Raw genomic sequence first — 15,376 nt, forward strand, 5'->3', positions numbered from 1 at the left:
ATGATCAAAAAGCACGTAGTGCCCAACCTTATCCAGGAGATCGTGTCCTCGTACGTAATGTTTCTTTAAGGGTTAAACAAAAGCTTGCGGACAAATGGGAACATCATCCCTACATCATCATCAGACAACCTGTTGAAGACATACCTGTGTATGAGGTCTAGGACTCTACATCGGAAACTTCTTCTCCCGTTTATGTCAACAACAGATGTACTGAATGAAAACGACTCAAATCGGGATGAAGTAAAGGATGATGAAACAGTGGATGCTACAAACGAACCTTCTCCAGATCTTTAAGCAAATAGTGACGACAGTGACGTTCAATCAGATCATGAAGAAGAGGCATCCACAGTTCCATACGTTATTCCGATGAGACGAGGTCCTGGACAAACAAGAACCACAAAATCTTCAAGACCACAAAGAGAGAGACAACAACCAAAATGGATGACATCAGGAGAGTGGAATATGTGATGTTATATATTGATTGTGTTCATGTAAATAAAATTATAATCAACGTGTGTTTGATAGTTGTTTACTTAAGTGTATGTTTGCTTAAAGTACATAAGTACGATATGTGTCATTGAACTATTAAGACTTATGGTTATACAGTAATTTGGTCTTACAAATATTGAAAACTGTATATATTACCTCATACTTATCGTACTTACTTACCTGTATAATATGCTAATCTTTAGCTCAATTTCCTTACCTCGATATACTCAATATGCAACATACTTACCTGACATACCTTCTTGTCATGTTACAATTGTATGTTACTCTGTCTATGGTTCCACGTCTCGTGTCTATAGGAGCTAACGGATAATTATCCATTGTATCACCAAGCTTCAAGTTTGATGTTGAATTCATTATTTCTTGCTCAAATACTGTAACCCAACGAATATTCGCGACCAATTAATATTCGCTTTATTCGCGGATGGCCACGAAGCGCGAATATTTGTTTGCGCGAATAAGTCCGCACGATTTCGCGTATAAATTGGAGAGAAATTTTTATTTTAGACGTTGTTCATGCAAAGCCACTTGATCGGATATATTCAAATCTTACGGGCACCTGTTAGGAAGTAATGAATTGTTATGAATATTGCCATACAGCAATACAAACATAAACTAAGTAAACTACTACTATTTTATAAATATCAAAAGAACTCTATGTCAATATAGCAATCAAAATAAACATCCACATTTTAATACTATTAAATATAATAATAAATGTTTGAATAAATCGTTTGACAAAAGTGGGAAAACTATCGAGCATCTCAAAAGGCTATTGTTTTTTTTGGATCCTATAAAATTATTGTTTGAGTGAATTGTTAAGACAAAGGTGGTATAAACCTATCGATCATCACAAAGGGTATTGGGTGTACATAACTACAAACAGTGAAATACAAAATGGTTACATACTAGTATCGATTTTTACCCGTCAAACTTAACAGCCTGTATTATTACATAATTTTCTCGGCGTGGGTTCGATCCCTGATTGGAGAAGGTATTTTTTTTATGAAACGCTTAAATTGAATTTCTTAAAGACTTTCTAGATAAACTGTGGGTACAAAATATAAATATGTTATAGAAATAACGACATGTTTAGAAATGAAGACGAACGATGCGTACATGTACATATATAGAGAAAATGTTTCGCTGAATTTTGATCACAATTCACTTACCAATACAATAAAAGGCTTGCGTATTGTTAATTCCATTTAAGACACCAAAAATGACCTCAATTATTGAAGATTAATAGTCGGCAAATGGATTTAACGGCCCCATCGGACGCTCCAATCCGCAAATATTTATTTGTCGGAAATCAAGAAAACGCGGAAATTAATATTCGCGAATATGTCCGACCTCGGCAAAATGCGAAAATTTGTATTCGCGAATATAAATTGGGTTACAGTATAATTACCTCAGGTATTGTACACAGTAATTTTGAGTTGTAGCCCAGCCAGCGTGTGCAACTTATGTTTTGCTATCAATTACTTATATGTAGCAAATGTGTTATATAACTTTGTATATAATATGTATATATGTTGTTTTTTTTTAATTGAAGGGAGACGTACAGAAAAGTCAGGAGCCTTTTAAACGAACCTGGAGAAGTATGTCGCAGGATAGAAATTTATATAAAATGTACATTGCCTTATGTTTTGTTATACATTACTTATATGTAGCAAATGTGTTATATAACTTTGTTTATAATATGTATATATGTTGTTGTTTTTTTAATTGAAGGGAGACGTACAGAAAAGTCAGGAGCCTTTTAAACGAACCTGGAGGAGTATGTCGCAGGATAGAAGTTTATATAAAATGTACATTGCCTTATGTTTTGTTATACATTTCAAATAAAGTATATTAACTGTATCTTAATGTGTTATATATTATTTGACCCCTGATCCTATACCGTTATATCTCTCTCTATATTTCTATTATTCTTCTCTGTCATTGTTACTAACCTGTCACCCGTAAACTTGATATGTTATGTTCGGGTATGTTTTGTGATGCTCCATTGCACTTCATATCTGACCATTACATGTTAAAGTTGTATAATATAGTTAAATTGTGTTTATATATTGTTTAATAAATATCTTGGATATTTCAGGTTAGTAATCTCTGACTTATTACTTAAATTATTAGATTATTACAGAATGTCATTATTGGTTAATATATAGAGGTTTTTGATAGATAACAGAGAGATATATTCACAATACTTACCTGGAATATTTACAATACTTACCTGAAATTGTACATGCAGTTATTACATACCTGTATTACTCATTCAACCTTATCTTATAATTGTTAATTGCACTTCATATCTGACCATTACATGTTAAAGTTGTATAATATAGTTATATTGTGTTTATATATTGTTTAATAAATATCTTGGATATTTCAGATTTGCATTTGTTGTGTCTGTCTATTACCCCACCTGTAATACAAATAACTGCCGACTGGGCTACGTCGACATGTATAACTGTGGATATGTATTACTGTGGACATTTACTACACTGAAAATGTTTTACTGTATATATGTATTACTGTGGATATGCTTTTCTGCGGATATGTTTTACTGTGGATATGTATTACTGTATATATGTTTAACTGTGGATATGTATTACTGTGGATAAGTATTACAGAAGATATGTATTAAAGTGGAAATTTATATTTGTGGATATGTATTACTGTGGATATGTATTACAGTGGATATGTATAACTGTGGATATTTATTACTGTAGGTATGTATTACTGTGGATATGTATTATTGTGGATATGTTTTACTGTGGATATTTATTACTGTGGATATGTATTACTGTTAATATGTATTACTGTGGATATGTATTGCATTTGAAGATACCAGTGACGTACATTTGTATTATAGTTGTCCGCACACACTGTCCTTCTAGAGCATGCTCGTTGATAGGTTCATTTATTTTTTTCCGGGGGGGGGGGTCATTATTTGCGACCACAGGGAAAATATAACGTCAGAAGGTTATAATCAAATGCTCGTACATTGGTAACTTTTTTCTTATAGGTTTATTATTGTAAACGATAGGAAACGAATTTTTTATGTTTGCCTATGAAAGAAAAGAGAAAGAACATCAAAACGCCTTCTTCTCGTACAAATCAGATAGTATCGTGTTTCCATGCTATTTCGATTACATTTCTGTCTCATATAGCTGTTTTCAATTGTTCTATCATTCTGACTTTTATCTTTATACATTCAGTTAAAATTATATTCAATTAAAACAATTAATTGCATGAAATGTACTTAAATAAATATATGAAACATTGACTTTGTGATGTGGGCTGTTGCTAATGTTGTTATTACTTGCAGCCCAACTACTTCTTTTTATTATTCACAAATATAACATAACATAACATAGAATAACAATACATAACATAACATAAAATAAAATAACACATAACATAACACATACCATAACATAACATAGCACAATATAACACAACTTACATATAACATAACATAAAAATTCAACATAAAAATTGTAAACATCACTTTAAAGATATACAATTCAGATACAGTGCGGTGTAAAGTGTTATAAGTTACAGCAAATTAGCCACCAAGTATTGTTGACAAGTATAAACAAACGTTACGACATATCTAACAGAGTGTGCATAAAAATACTAAAAAATGCAAGACACAAAGGAGAAAGAAATTTGTTTACGTTGCATGATATCATTATGCACCAATTAAACGGCAATTATTAATATTTTTTATGATGACATAACAGTTATATGTACTAAGCATTTGTTGTCGTAGTTATCTCCCTTTTAAATGTTTTAACTAAGGCTAAAATCTAACGTTATGTCCCTTCTTTAAATGTAGTATACAGATACTTGCCAGACTACTAATTGTTTTGATATTTGTGCTTGTCATTAATGTTTCGCATTTCTGCATTATAGGCCATTTTCAAAACTATGGTTAAAAAACTTTCTACGTAAATTGTAATATTTTGGGCATAATAACAAGAACTGATATTCTGTTTCTATCAAATTTAATGAAAAATGTAGACATTTTCTATTTTCTCTTGGAATATCAACGTGCCTATTTCCAGATTGTTAGCTGATATCTCAATTTGGTTAAAACAATCAAGTGGCTATCTTTATTTATTACGCTTAAATATTTTTCAGGTCAAGTGTATTTTTTCATTTGATAAGCCCAGTTTCCCAGTATGAACTCATTATCTGCATCTTCATTAAGCATGGTATACATTTGTTTTAAGAATTGAGTAATCAGGTGATTTAAGTATTTTAATATTATGGTTTTACGATGTATTGCCATTGGATATCTCCCTATTTCTCCATATAATGCATCTAGAGTTTTTGATTTACGGACATAAAGGATCATTTTAAGAAATTTACAATGTATAAATTCTATATTTTTAACAATCATAATATCCAGACAATTCTGCGCTATAATCTTAGACGGATCCTACTAATGTATCAAACAATTACATTTATCTTGAATATATAAATCTAGTTGTCTAAATACTGACAAAAGGTTATGCATAGAAAATAATGAATGTTGGGCAAGATGCTTTTATGTCTGATTCCAATGTCTATTTTTAAAGAAATAAAGCCTAAATATTTATAGTTTTTAACGACTTCTATCGTTTGACTGTTGAAAGTAAAGTTAAACGTTGAGTGTCTGCCTTGTTCAAATATCATTTTTTAGTTTTAGTTGTGTTAACTTTCAGATTCCATGTTTGGCAGTATGAATTCAAATAATTTAACATTGACTGTAATCAGGGGGTCGAATGCATAGCGGTTCGATAGTTTTTGAAGCAAGGTGAAGTGTTGCGATTTTATGTGTTTGGGTTTTTATATATGTATATTTTTATGAGTTTGTAGATAAGGTTTTAAGTGGGCTGACTATAAGCTGTACTGTCGGCCGCCATTAACTGGAAAATATATATTAAACATAATATATTGTGCAATTATTTTCCAATTGAATATACAATTTGATGACAACATATTAGTTTGTTAAATGCACAGTTATAGAGTGATAGATAAATATGCTTTAATGATAGGATAAACTATTTTAGGGAAAAATCAAATACAAGTTAAAATACTGTTTTAGGATTTTATTTATAGTAATTTAAGCACCTGTAACATTATCATATAACCTTACTTGTACTTATGTATAAAATAGCTACAATAAAATATTATTCAACTAATAAATAGACAAACTTAGTTCGTTATACTTCCTTCTTAGCTAGTGATTATTTAGTAAGCAACGTTTTCCCGATAACTTTGAGTGTATCCCAACCGTAATTAAGTCAAAGTATGGTTTGGCAATATTGGCCAGAAACATTTGCATATTCAATGACCTTTTGCTGGTAATTATAAAATTCCGACGTAAACCATACGGATTTTAATGATTATAATTCAACGGTAAATGTAAAACTAACCAGCAAACAACTTAACTTATAAGCCTCTTGACAAGGGGTTCAGTAAGTTGTAGATTTGAATCAAATGTTTTTTTTTTATGTTTTCTTGTATGATTTATTATAATATTTTTCAAGACTTGATATTTATGTTCTATACATGCGAGTCACTCATTGTGCGACTATACATATTGAAATTAATGAAATGAAGAAATATTTATTTATCAAAAATGACAATATTGAATGAAAAAAGAAAAAAAAAAGAAATAAAACACACACGTTATCAGCTCGTGTAATCTATTCATATAACGTGATCACAACTCTTCCTTGTTCTTTTCACTCGGCCAATAAGCAGAATTAATTATATATTTTATAACATTATTTGATTAAAGTATCCAGATCTGTACTATTATTAAAATGTTAAGCGTACATCATGATAATTTACAAAAATAACGAAAAACGTCACGAAATTAAAAAAGTCTTATGTTAATGTTGCTAAATAATAGGCATCGAATAATCTGGAACTCTACATAATTTGGATATTACATAAAGAGGATCCAGAAAAAATGATGATGGCGATTAATCCTTGTGGATATCAATCCGTATACGGAAAATAAACTCTAAAATTACCTTTAGTCAATGTGAAACTACAAAAGTCCATTGCTGATAAATGAAATGTATTAAATACTCCATGTACACATACACAAATAAAGTTATAGAGTATCAAATGATAAAACGAGACAACTATGCTGAAAGACAGTATTTTATTAAGCTTCAAGTTACAAACTTTATGTTTATATTCAAATAATAATTCATTTTCGTGTACACACGTGTTAATAGCATAAAATCATTTAGTTTTACATTCATTGGATAGGACTATTTATTTTATACTGTTGAAGTTTATAGACAAATAAATTTGTTAATATTTACAGTAACTGTCTTACTTCCTTAATTCAACAACTATAATTTGCAAAAGCATGTTAAAATGGCAGTGAAATATAATTGAGAAGTAACAAGTAATAGCGACTAACATAGATATTAAACGATTTAATGCTACATTGACTTGCCCTTACCATACCAAAAATATTAGCTTGTAATATGAAACAACCACAACTACAAAACAGAACCAACAAAAAAAGATCGTCGCATAGAAAAACTTTTTTAAAAGCATTATTTACAAAACAGATTACAATATGAAGAAACATGTATATAAAACACAATGCTATTTAATTACCTGGAAAATATGTATTTTGCAATTACTTAAATGTATTTTCCAATTGAATATACAATTTGATGATAACATTGTAGTGTGTTAAATGCACAAGTATAGAGTGATAGGTAAAGATGCTTCAATGATAGGGTAAAATATGTTAGGGAAAAATCAAATACAAGTTAAAATACTGTTTTAGGATTTTATTTATTGTAATTTAAGCACCTGTAACACTATCATATAGCCTTACGTGTATTTATGTTTAAAATAGCTGCACTAAAATATTATAACTAATAAAATAGAAAAACTTAGTTATCTTTCCTTCTTAGCTAGTAAATTTTCAGTAAGCAATATTTTCCAGATAACTTTGAGTTTTAACCAACAGTAATTAAGTTTAGGTATTGTTTGGCAATATCGACCTGAGACATTTGAATTTTCAATGACCTTTTGTCAGTAATTATAGACCATGCGGATTTTACCGTAAAATACTACGGTAAATGTATAAATTACCAGCATACCACTTGACTTATAAGCCTCGTTGACAAGGTGTAAGACTTTCAGTAAGTTGTAGGTTTGAATCATATGTTGTTTAATGTTTTCTTGTATGATTTATTATTATATTTTTCTAGACTTAATCTTTATGTTTTATACATGCGAGTCACGCATTGTGCGACTATACATATTGAAAATAACGTGATCACAACTTCCTCGTTCTTACCACTCGGCCTACAAACAGTATTTAATAATTTATTTTATATTGTATAATATTATTTGATTAAAGTATCGAGATCTGTAATATCATTTAATTTTTAAGCGTAAATAATAATAAATTACAAAATTAACGAAAAACATCCCGCAAAAAAAAAAGTTTTATGTTAATAATGCCAAACAATAGGCATCGAATAATCTGGAAATTCACATAATTATGATATAACATAAAGAGAAACCAGAACAAAATGACGATGCCGATTAACCTTTGTGGATATCAATCTGTATACGGAAAATAAACTCTACATTTACCTGTAGTCATTGTGAAACTACAATAGTCCATTGCTGATAGTAAATGAAATGTATTAAATACTCCATATACACATACACAAACAAAGTTATAGAGTCTCAAATGATTAAACGAGACAAACATGTTAAAAGATAATATTTTATTAAGCTTCAAGTTACAAAATTTATGTTTATATTTAAGTAATAATTCTTTTTTTGTGTACACACGTGTTAATAGCATACAATCGTCTAGTTTTACATTCATTGGATAGGACTATTTATTTTATACTGTTGAAGTTTTATAGAGAAAAAATTTTGTTTATAGTTACATTCTTACTTCCTTAATTTTGCAAACGCATGTTTAATCGGCTATGAAATATAATCGAGAAGTAACAAGTTACAGCGACTAACATAGCTATTAAACGATTTAATGCTACATTAACTTTCTCTCAACATACAAAAATATTAGCTAGTAATATAACACATCAACAGCAACAAATCAAAACCAACAAAAAAGGTCGTCAATTATATGTAACATTCTCAATTTGATGACTCCATTGCGTGGACTTAGTGGTAAAAGCAAGCTATCGTCTGCATACCCTAACACCGGCTCGAAGAGAACTCAACATTATGTAATTCAAATTGCAATAAATCATAACACCATGGGTAGACAGGTTCATTCCACTGTATACAGTATACGAATATATCATCTAACATTTTATATTAATATCTTTAACAGAGCAAAACAGATAATTTATTCAAATTTGCACATAGTACATCATCTTGTATTAACATATAAATAAACACATTTATTTTATGATTTTCAGTGGATTACTGATTTATCCGTGAAAATTATATTTGGTAATTTCACAGTGAAAATTATCAAAATATAATTTCACTTTTTTCAATGACGAAACTACTTTTTTTAAGATTTTCCCCATGTGGTACCTCAATTTTATTTTTGCTGACAATTCTGACAATGTCAGGCTGTTTAAAGAAAAAGCAAAGCTGAAATTGATAAATACCTTAAACGTCAAAAGTAATAAAAAGAAGAAAACTTACTTCTATTCATTCAAATTCCAATCACCAAATTTCGTCTCTAAAGTTTTTGTTTCATTTTTACCGGTACCCCATTTTTACAGTCTGAAAAATACATTCCTTCCACATGCAAACTGCTCTTGATGACATTTGGGCATATTAAAGTATCCTACGAGTAATAACTGCCGTATGCTTTATGAAAAATTGAAAAGCAATGACAGCTACAGCTCGTAGAACAAGTAAACCACCCAGCATTCCGAGCAAGTTCCAAGTCTTCCATTTTCATAGCTGCTTTTTTCATGTTTTCACATCTGTCAACAATTATTTTTTGTCTGTTTCAATCCTCAAATATGTTTTCTTTCTTTTAAAAAGGTGTATGACTAACAATTCCAAATGATATCCCTCTGAATCAAACACAATTATTTTCCTCCCGTGAAATACACAACTTTAAAAAATGGCTGCCGCTTACATTTAACAAAGCCAGGTCTAATATAAATTCAGTAACAGAAATATGGATGGATGGTTGGAATTTTCTCCTACACGAATTGTTTGTTTTTATTATTAAAACAAGCGATCATTCATATTTTTTAAACAAAATAAATAATATCACTGTCATTTAATGTTGATTGTCGGACTTATTTTTCAGCTCAAGACTTCTTGTTTTTAATGAGAAATTCGCACGAAATGAGGCTCTCAATGGGGAAACAGATTTTAATATTTATGTTAATATTATGGAAATTTCGTTTAAACTTGTTTTTTAGCATAAAATAAAAAGAAAATTTGTTTGTTTGTTGTGTAAGATGTAATTTTATTTCATCTCGTGAACTTTAAAAACAGTATTCTCACTCGTGGCTACGCCACTCGTGAGAATACTGTTTTTAAAGCCCATTCGATGAAATAAAATTTCATCTTACACACAAACAAAAAAATATCCTCTATATGTCAACTTGAGATACAATAAGAGAAGACTAATGTTTAACAGTTATGTTAAATAGTTGGCACATAGAAATCAAACAATGTATCATGACAGATTTTTAGTTATCTTTCTACAAGTTATTATGAATTTCTTAAAGCAAGAGCGTTTTTGATGAACGGTGATAATTGTCACCCTTATCATAAGAAATTTCAAACATTATTATTTTTTATTTTGTCTTACATTATGCCTGCTTGAAACAAGTTGATTAGGGAAAAAATGCAAGTGTTGACGATTAAACAATTAAAGATATGCTTTTCCATAGAAATGCTATCATTTCCCCCTAAAAGTTTTCTTTTTATTTTTGGTATCTTTCCAGTTTCCAAAAAAATAAAATCAGTTGCCATATACATAAACAAGAGTTTGCTTATGTAGCTCTATTGTATATTCGTATAACTAAAAAGTGAATTCGTGTTTTGCATGGAAGTAAAAATACTACTTTGAACAGATTTAGCAGCCTTTACGACACATTACTGCACGTTTAGCGCTACTTTATAAGTTTTAAAACACATTCATTATCAAAACATTATTTAAAAAAATTGACATCTTAAAGGAAATTAAAAATATGGATTATCAAGCCTATAATGATTTTAATTCAGTATTTCTTAAATTAACCTAACTGTACATAAAAATTCCGCTGAAAGAAGGCCATCGGTAAGTGTCCGAGTACAAATAGCTTGCGCTCCAACGCGCCTTTACGTATACCTTTTCATTTTTCTCAACCCGAGCAATAGCACTGATGGAACTGCAAGATGAAGTAGCACTTTCAAACCCCGTGGTAGCCGCAATTTGCTTCGTGCCCTTGATGATACTAATGACCATATGCTTATTTGTTTGTTGACAAACATGTGCTGTGAATTGGTATACCCCAGCAACTGGAGCCTGGAAGATGCCAGTTAATGGGTTGTACCCTTGTCCATCGTTAATGTTGATATGTGGAAAAACGAGAACGCTTCCATCACGGTAGTGACTATTGCTATTTGTTGTGTATGCATCAAAAGCAACCTTTTCTGAAACAAATGTACTATAAGTTAATTTATATCAATTTAGAGTGCATTGCTGTTGGATAATGCACGGTTCAAGTTCAAATGCGCAGGAATGTTATTACGAAGGGCGATATGCCCGAATGATTTAGTATAAAGGATTTTAACGATGAACAGTCCATTATTCTATTACATTCAATATAATTTATATATCCATTCTAACATGCTAATAAAAAGAGAAATAAATTTCATAAGGCCTCATTTTTATGACTTAATTTGGATAATTGACGCCATATTCGACGTCAAAAGGCCTGTAAGCATTCGTTATTGTGTGCTGTGTATATATCGTGCCATAAAGCAGATGAAAGTCAAATCTGTTTGATAGAAGGAGTTAATGAAATAAAATATTTGATCTAAGACTACCATACAATACACAAAACAATTTCTTTAAATACAATTTAAGTAACATTTTTCTATAGAATTTGTAACCTTATTGATGGTATGAATAGATATTATCAAACAGACTTTACTTGCACAAGGACCAATTTTACACAATTCGGCTTCATCGTTGTTGCCAAAGCAATGGTTGCCGAAACGTTCCGGGCGCGGGTTCGTGCATGTTCGTATCCGACGGCGCATTCCAGTATCACATGTCGCGGAACATGTTCCCCATTCACCCCAAGAACCCCAGCCTCCATGCACTTGAAAGAAAGACATGCATATCTTATCGTATTTCAAACTTAAAGCAGGCTCTGCAAATATCGTTGTAAAATATAAACACAAATTAAGCTCTTTATATAAATAAAGTCACTATTGATGCTATAGGAGTACTACCCAAAATATGTTGCTGATTAACGTTCCAGCTTACTTGACACTAACCTTTTGAGTTTGACACAACAACACGCATTTGTGAAACATGCATGGGGAAACACACAATATGTGGTTGAACAAAAATTATCTAAACACAACATTTATGACACTTTTATGCCTTAATAAATCAATTAAAGTCATCCAGAATATATTCAAAGGAATTGATGATTTAGTCTATTGAATAAACACAAGTTGCATGGATAATGAATCTTATACAACTTGCAGATACTAATATTAAAAATCTTTGAGTATATTTCTAAATATAACAAATATTTTCTTTTCAATGAATTTACCAGGACATAATTGAAGACTGCAAGATTTCTTTTCAATTTTGTTTCCTGGGCAGTCAAGGCCACCATTTTGTGGTGTAGGATTACTACATGTACGCTGACGTAACAGTGAACCATTCCCACATGTGACATCACACAATGACCACTGTGACCATGACGACCAACCACCATCAACTGCAGGATGAATAAGATATTATATATTTCTCTAAAAGTAATATTGTAATATGTTTTGCGCATGTTTACGAGCTGCTTACAAAATTTTACATATTTATGTAAATCAACAACAACCAACTGTGAGTCAATTTTCATTGGCCAGTTACGATAATGTTATTATTGATACTGCTGCAAATACATGATTTGATTAATATAACCGACATACAAGTAGCATACATACCTAAATTACATAGATCGCAAAACCGTGGACAAATTTTCTTGGCTTCATTTTTCACTTTACATATACTGAACATTGAGTTCATTTGAGCACAATCAACATGTTTGCTATCCCTGCATTCAGAGTCTGTAGAAAACAAAAACAATGTTCAAACTGCAATTGTTTTATTTTAAGAGTAATAAAACACACCGTACAATCAAATGGGCAGACAACCATTCAACCGTCGACAGAAGTACTAGTAAATACACGGGGGAGGAACCATAACACCAGATGTGACAGTGAAATTAGGTCAATCGCAGTGAAATTTTTCAATTATTGAAACAGTTATATAAAATTCAAACCTTTTTTTTTTAAAGAAAATTGAAATGTAATTTCACCCTCCTGACTTTCCTCTTTATTACCCATTTTTGTATTGGAATTCTATGCAGTCTTTGTTGAGATACTCTTTCCGTCGTGGGTTCTGGTGTGACCAAAACATGCAATGCGTTTGAAGAAAATATCACTAAATTTAAACGGACCCAAAATACATTTTTTTTTACGAAATTTCAACACATACTGATACTTAACATTCGAACAAATTCTAATTTAAACATTTACAAACAAAGGAATCGCTGCTTAAATTACATTTAAGCTCCAGAAATGTTTTAATCTGGATTTGTTCGAAAGTCAAGTATCGGTCTGTGGTGAGATTTAGTAAAATCTTAAAGTAAAATTTTGTGTCCGTTTAGTGACATTTTCTTCATACGTATTGCATATGTTATGGTCACACCAGAACCCACGACGGAAATAATATCAAGATAAAGACTACATATAGTTCCAATACAAAAAGTAATAAAGAGGAGAGTAAGGCGGATAGAATCACATTTAAATTTTCCTACAAACAGGTTTCACTTTTTTATAACTGTTAAAAAGTTAAGATTGACCTGTTTCTCACGGTCACATCTGGTGTAACGCTTCACATCTGGAGTAGCGGAAATTCACATATACTTTTACCGATGCTCACTGTTGGTATCCATATGGGGTTCCACCTCCTGATAAACAGATATGTCAGTGTAAAAAACACAATTGACGGATGGTAAGTATTTATCTTTTTTTGTGACTTTCAAGAAAAAATGTGGCTTCTCATCGGAAAGCGGTTATTGTTGTCAAAATGCACGTACGGTTTTGAAATCTTGCACATTGCCGCTAAAGAAGTTTAAAAATTTCATAATGTTAAAAAGTAAAAGAAAATAAATGAAAATAAAAAAAATAATAGTGTATGCTTTATATCTTCTCATTTGAAATAGGTTAGCCCAGAATTAAACATGTGTACAGTACATGGTATCCCTTAATATATTGCCTGGTTTTCTGTTTTATCAAATTCATTAATGAGACCAACCCGCTATTAAGACCAGCTGTGTAAAGTCCCTTCATTGGTCTCATTAGCGAGTTTTTACTGTACATGTATTACGGCTGTCGACGGTTTAACGGTTGTCTGTCCATTTGATTGTACGGTGTGTTCATGCGAATGTAATTGACTACTAATCGAAAAAGCGGCGAAAGGCAATGAGCAATAAAACCCAATGTCTGATATACAGTTTTCATGCATTTCTGTCAATAATTAAATGAAGGGAAAGTAAAAGACTGTCTTGTAACTGTGTGATCAATAATTATGCACTTTATTGAACCTAATTAGAATACCTAGATGATAAATTTTACAGTTTGTAATAAATTGACTGTATTCTTTATTTATGTCTGCTAGAGGATATACAAATGTATATAAATATTCCAATCAATTGTATTTTTCTCAGTCAAATCATTAGAAATGAATGCATATATTTCAATGATTTACATATAATGTGCACCAAATATTTGCAGTAACATATTTTACATATTCTTGGATGTTTGAAAACATGTTCTATATATGCACTATATATATTATATATATATATATATATATATATACTAATATATATATATATATATATATATATATATATACTATATATATATATATATATATATATAATTTTCATTTAAGTGTGGTTAGCAACCTCATTACACAACATAACAGGATATATGGTTACAAGAAAACACTCGTCGGTTTGCAGAAAACAGTTTTACTTCCCTCATTTGTCCTTTACGTATGTTAGTACAAATCTCGCCAGAATTGAGAGTAGATTATCCAGATAGCTCAATAGTTGGTCAACGATTGCAACCGCTCGAGCCTCAAATAATGCATGGAGGGTTACCTGAGGTATTCCGTCACCTGAAAGCTGAAAGTCGCATATGACCTTCATCATTATTACTGCGACGCAAAAGTAAATCCTTACTTGGAGGGTATGTACAAATATCTTTGTTGCATTTGCTTGTAGAACAGTATTCATAACAATAGCTAGTTTTGTCGGCACTCATTTTCTGTACTGTAACTTCCGAACTATTTTGAATTTCATCAAATCCGCCACACTTCTAAAAATTAATAACAATATCATTCTTTTTAAATCTGGAGACAAAGAGATCCATCTTTTGCGGACAATTTTCCCCGAATTATTAGTCAACCACTTATCGTGTCTTAAGCTTGATATGTGAACAATCTTTTGTTTTCTTTTCTTTCATATCAAAGTTTTGATGTAATAATTTACAACTTAAACAATATTTGTTTATAATGCAAGTTGACCTGAGGAATCGTCGTCATTCAAACGGTTTCGACCTCAATTTAAACATGATATTT

At 30.7% G+C, this 15,376-nt stretch overlaps 1 protein-coding gene across 1 annotated transcript; it reads right to left on the reverse strand.

Annotated features, from left to right (window-relative positions):
- Positions 1-10,113: 10,113 nt before the first annotated feature.
- LOC132732130 (coadhesin-like) lies at positions 10,114-15,135 on the reverse strand. Its single transcript, XM_060718497.1, has 5 exons — positions 14,979-15,135; positions 12,670-12,792; positions 12,279-12,449; positions 11,646-11,816; positions 10,114-11,142 (listed from the first exon to the last, which is right to left on the reverse strand). Exons 1-5 carry the CDS (start codon positions 15,058-15,060, stop codon positions 10,748-10,750), a joined length of 942 nt encoding a protein of 313 aa, XP_060574480.1. The 5' UTR covers positions 15,061-15,135; the 3' UTR covers positions 10,114-10,747.
- Between the last annotated feature and the right edge of the window lie 241 nt (positions 15,136-15,376).

This window comes from Ruditapes philippinarum, unplaced genomic scaffold (genome assembly GCF_026571515.1).
Source record: "Ruditapes philippinarum isolate M1 unplaced genomic scaffold, ASM2657151v2 ctg19809_1_1_1_1, whole genome shotgun sequence".
Lineage (NCBI taxonomy): Eukaryota > Metazoa > Mollusca > Bivalvia > Venerida > Veneridae > Ruditapes > Ruditapes philippinarum.

Excerpts from the sequence above, each read along its gene's own strand:
- LOC132732130 (XM_060718497.1), bottom strand. The coding sequence starts at position 15,060 with ATGAGTGCCGACAAAACTAGCTATTGTTATGAATACTGTTCTACAAGC. Across the intron at positions 12,450-12,669 it reads TTGCGATCTATGTAATTTAG|TTGATGGTGGTTGGTCGTCA; the intron begins GTATGTATGCTA and ends TTCATCCTGCAG. Across the intron at positions 11,143-11,645 it reads TAAAATTGGTCCTTGTGCAA|AAAAGGTTGCTTTTGATGCA; the intron begins GTAAAGTCTGTT and ends CATTTGTTTCAG.